This window comes from Ceratina calcarata, unplaced genomic scaffold (genome assembly GCF_001652005.2).
Source record: "Ceratina calcarata isolate Rehan_Ccalc_2016 unplaced genomic scaffold, ASM165200v1 scaffold7.2, whole genome shotgun sequence".
NCBI classification, from domain to species: Eukaryota; Metazoa; Arthropoda; class Insecta; order Hymenoptera; family Apidae; genus Ceratina; species Ceratina calcarata.
The window spans coordinates 411,478-415,678 of NW_017178268.1; the positions used below are offsets into that span (position 1 = coordinate 411,478).

Sequence of the window (4,201 nt, forward strand, 5' to 3'; positions counted from 1 at the left end):
TTTAAGAACTGATGAAAAGGAATTCATAATGAAAGTGTGCGAGCTTAGGTTTATATAATAATAAAATTTCCACTGAGAACACAGTACGTGTGGGAATCGTACATTAAAATAAGAGAAAACAAAAATTTACGTCTAGTCATTGAATCGGCGATGACGTTCGGAGTACTTCCGCTTTGACCTACTCCCCTATCACACTGCCGGTTGTTTTGTCATTTACAAACAATGCTTTCGCATTTGCGTATCCTTTCACGAAAATGGTTAATTTCATTCTTCATCGTCATTTGTATTACATGCGCTCGTGCAACAATCGCCGTAAATTTTCGCTAGTGCGCTTCGATGGATCTTCGTCGTGTAAGTCGTAAGATCTGTGCCAAAAGTTCAAGAAACTTGATAAAAAGCTATGTCCATAATATTGGAAAATATTCTCAAAATTGATATTATTTCAACATTAAAATGTTCTTAAAAATTTATTAACAATTATACGAAATTTTATCATCGTTGAGTTTATATTTTATTATGCATGCAATAAACATTTTGCAATTCCACATAAGAACTCACGAGTAATTTTTTTAACAGCCCCGCAAAACTTCTAAACTTCTTCACAGTGTTTTATTAATGTAATATGTAATCAATGTTATTTGAATACTGCGTCATTGCCTTTATTTAAGTCTCATATTACTTTAAAAGCGTTATTCGTAAAATTCCATTGTTGCAATGAAATCGTACAATTATGGGAAACTCATAATTTATTCATTTCGGGCAGAATTGGAATGTAAATATCATTTAATTAATTAATCAATCGTGAGTTTGGAAAATGTACGATTTCCTCTAAACACGAATGATGGAATCATATAAATCGTGACAGAAATTGAATTTCAAATGTCTCATCGTTTATTCGTATAAATTATTGAAACAGGAGTTCCAAGATCTGGGGTACATCGACTTATGACTTAGTATTCTACGTTTAATTATTAGTAATTGCGTAATAATATCCTTGAACAAGGTACTCCATATTTTCGTAGACGACCGCTGGGAAAACTTGTGCCCATTTACGCTTACAATCGCCGGATATCCAGGTCGATGCTCGATGACCTGGCTTTCTGACTCAGTGACGTTCGGTAAGAAACTTCGGTGTCCGAAGCCAGTTACGCAGGTGGATTTTATCTATTACTTAACAATGATTTTTCCTATTAATTACATCTTTTTAAATTAATCGCTTTCTATTATTGTATTTTTTATAATACAGAGAGTTACAGTACATACTATATTTAATGGTTCATAAGATTCATTGTATTCTATTTGTCATACATGAATTATTTTTATAAATATAATTCTCGAATTCTTTCAGCTTTAATTAGAGTAGTGATTTACTAGAAACCGAGATATCAATTTTAGAAATATTGTAATACCTCAGTAGCTACAGTAAACCAATTTGAATATAGTGGACTAAAGTTAAAGCTGAGAGTCCAGAGAACAATAATTCAATTTTTGTTTCATTTCGATATCTGTTTCAACATTTTCTCATTCTTTTTATTCCTGTCTCATGTGTTTCTAACAGGAGAATATAAGAAACGAAAGGGTATCTTTAACTGGTACCGATGACGTCGCAATACCAAGAATTTCTAATCATAAAATTTAAAGTGTTCAGAACTAATTAATAGTAGTTATAGGGCTAGTTTTTAGAATTTCTTGATTCGGCACTTTTCTTTTATTGTACCAAGTTCCTCCATGATGATTCTTGTTAAGGATTTTGATTAGATAATGCTAGGATTGCTGTGAAGGTCATTAAATAAAGAACACTTAATACAATTTGATTATACTCTTTATTCACAATTCTAGTACACTATGTGAAGCAAAATATACGAGGTTTGTAAGTAACTTTTTATACAAATAATATGTTATTGTTATATATACAAGCATGACGGTATAAATCAAGCCTGGCCAACCGAAATGGTTTCACGGGCCGCACAATTTAACGTGAGGGACCGTGTCTTGGCCAGACCTGATATAAACTTCCGTAGAACGAAGTAACTAAAGCCAGCTCTGTCTCACGATTTGCACTGCAGGTTCCGTTGGAATAAAGATCAATATAGATCACTGATCCTGTATCTGTAGTGATATTGGCAAAGCCATCATGTAATAAATAAAGAATTATTGAACTGATCACTAATCCTGCAGTACTGAACGCCATGCTGAACGCGGCGACGCGGTGCCATCGGCGTTCGATTGCTGGAAACGTGCCAGCGTACGAGATGGCAGCACGTAATAGAAAACAGCAGTAAAACAGCAGCTGTTGCGACGAAAGCGTGCTTACCTGGACTTTAATTCGCATATTAAAAATTATTAAAATAAACCGCAACACAGTACATCGCGCGGATAAATTTGGTCCCGCGGAAAAATTTATCTTATCGTGCAGATGAATCGTGTAAAGATTAAAATCCGTAATAAGAGTGGGACCAGTTAAATGCCTATCTCAAATTAGACCTGTTGATTGGTATACGAATTTTTTGGATGTACGCAAATCTCTGTTTAGACAGGCTTTCGTTATCTCGTGTAATATAACGGTGCTAAATCACGCTAAGTGAAATCGCTATGAAAAGTGCAGACAACGGTTCCTAAGGTTATGTTCCCGTTTATTCGAATTTCTGTCAATTGTTTATAAAAATCACGTGGAGTAATCAGCACTGGTGTCGTGCATGTCATTCGAAGAACGCGCGAAAATTAATTTATAAGTAAGTACTGTCCTGAATAACAATACATTCTTCGTCTCAGTTGTAACGCAAGACGGTAAGTACGATTAATTAGTTTATTTCGTTCAGGGTTAGCACGTGACCCTTGTTATCTGGTTATGTAACGAGTTTGAAGTCTATTTGAACAACAAATTAATGTACAGTGTATAGTGTTCGTATTAAAGAGTAATACAGGTGGAGTTCATGTAGTTCGAGATCTTTTATTGGAAAGGTATTTATTTTATTCGACGTGTATATATTTTAACAGAAGGCTATACATCTATTCATTGCGGACTCGATACATGCACCGAGCAAAACCGCTGATTGCCTAAGCAAAGCAATTGACCTAGTCGAATACTGGCTTATCCTATTAATTAGACACGGCGAGTTCAAAAGGACAAAACATCTTGTTGAACGTTTATAAAAACGTGTAAAGAAAATCTCTGATAAAAGAGGAACATCGATACAAACGCGTTAGAAAAATGTCTTATCGATTACGCAGCGCGTACGCGCTCGTCGTTCGAATCTTTCTTTCAGTCGCGGCAGTCGTCTTCTTCTTCGCTTGCTTCTTTTTTTTCTGCTTCTTCTTCGATACCTTTTGTCGGCGAGAATCACCGGAATCGTTGTCGGACGACGAACTGTCGCACATAGGAACTATCAGAGGTTGCAATTGTATTTGTGACCGTGTCGATTGAGACTGGGTTTTCGACTTCCCGGCTGTCTTACCGCCGTTGGAAACAGTATTAGCGCCGTTCTTGCGCGATTTCCGCCGGGACTCGACCTTGTGTTGTCGCAGTTGCGCTTTCGTAGGAATTTCGAGCTTCACTAGTTTCAAAGAATCAGCTTTAATCGTCAAAATCGACGTTCGTCCCCGACGAGTTTCTTCCATTCTGGAATTTATGTTCACAATCTTCTGCCACTTGAGAGGAGATTTCTTCTTCCTTGATTTCCGGTCGGCGTCTTTCGATCGAACTCCTACTTCCGGGCTGGTGTCTCTAGAACGCGTTTCATTCTCGCGTTTACATCTTTTCTCGAATTTTCTTGTAACATCTTCTGCATTTTCTTGCGTTGGAACTGCATTAGGAACGCCCCAACTCAATGGTCCCTTCGCGAAAGGATATCCAATCCTTTTGTCAACGTTCTCCGCGATGTTCAACGGAACTCCCATCCATATCTGCTGCCGCAGTGAACTGAGCTTGATTTGTATATCCTGATTTCTCAGTGGAACCGGCGAACGGCGTCCAAACGTTCTACGCACGTCAGCAAACGGATTAAGAATTAATTTCTTAAATAATAATTCTTAATACAATATATTTTTACCTGACTAAGCGGAGACAGTGCGAGCGTGGATTTTTTGATTTCTCTTTCTCGCCGTTTAGATTCTCCAACGACATACTACGAGGTCTCACTATTTCCGGCAACACCAAATCACCTTTGGAGACATCTTTCTTGTCTTCGTCAAAAAATGGAGC

The 4,201-nt window shown here is 37.2% G+C and overlaps 2 protein-coding genes across 4 annotated transcripts in view; one reads left to right on the plus strand and one right to left on the minus strand.

Moving 5' to 3' along the window:
- The first annotated feature begins 2,264 nt into the window (after nt 1–2,264).
- The window catches only part of Nadsyn (NAD synthetase), a 10,540-nt gene continuing 8,603 nt past the window's right edge, over nt 2,265–4,201 (plus strand). Inside the window, exon 1 of one of the 3 annotated variants that reach the window (XM_018033235.2) lies at nt 2,265–2,787. The gene's annotated coding sequence lies outside the window, so the exon portion shown is untranslated. Of the gene's footprint in view, nt 2,788–2,814; nt 2,962–4,201 lie in introns of those variants that run through there. The other 2 variants (XM_018033234.2, XM_018033237.2) reach the window with 2 other exon arrangements.
- The window catches only part of LOC108630135 (cytosolic carboxypeptidase 2), a 5,745-nt gene continuing 4,723 nt past the window's right edge, over nt 3,180–4,201 (minus strand). Inside the window, exons 12-13 of the mRNA XM_018033202.2 lie at nt 4,050–4,192; nt 3,180–3,979 (exon numbers count right to left, since the gene is read on the minus strand). Coding sequence (XP_017888691.1) covers nt 3,217–3,979; nt 4,050–4,192 — 906 coding nt within the window. The 3' untranslated portion in view covers nt 3,180–3,216. The remainder of the gene's footprint in view (nt 3,980–4,049; nt 4,193–4,201) is intronic.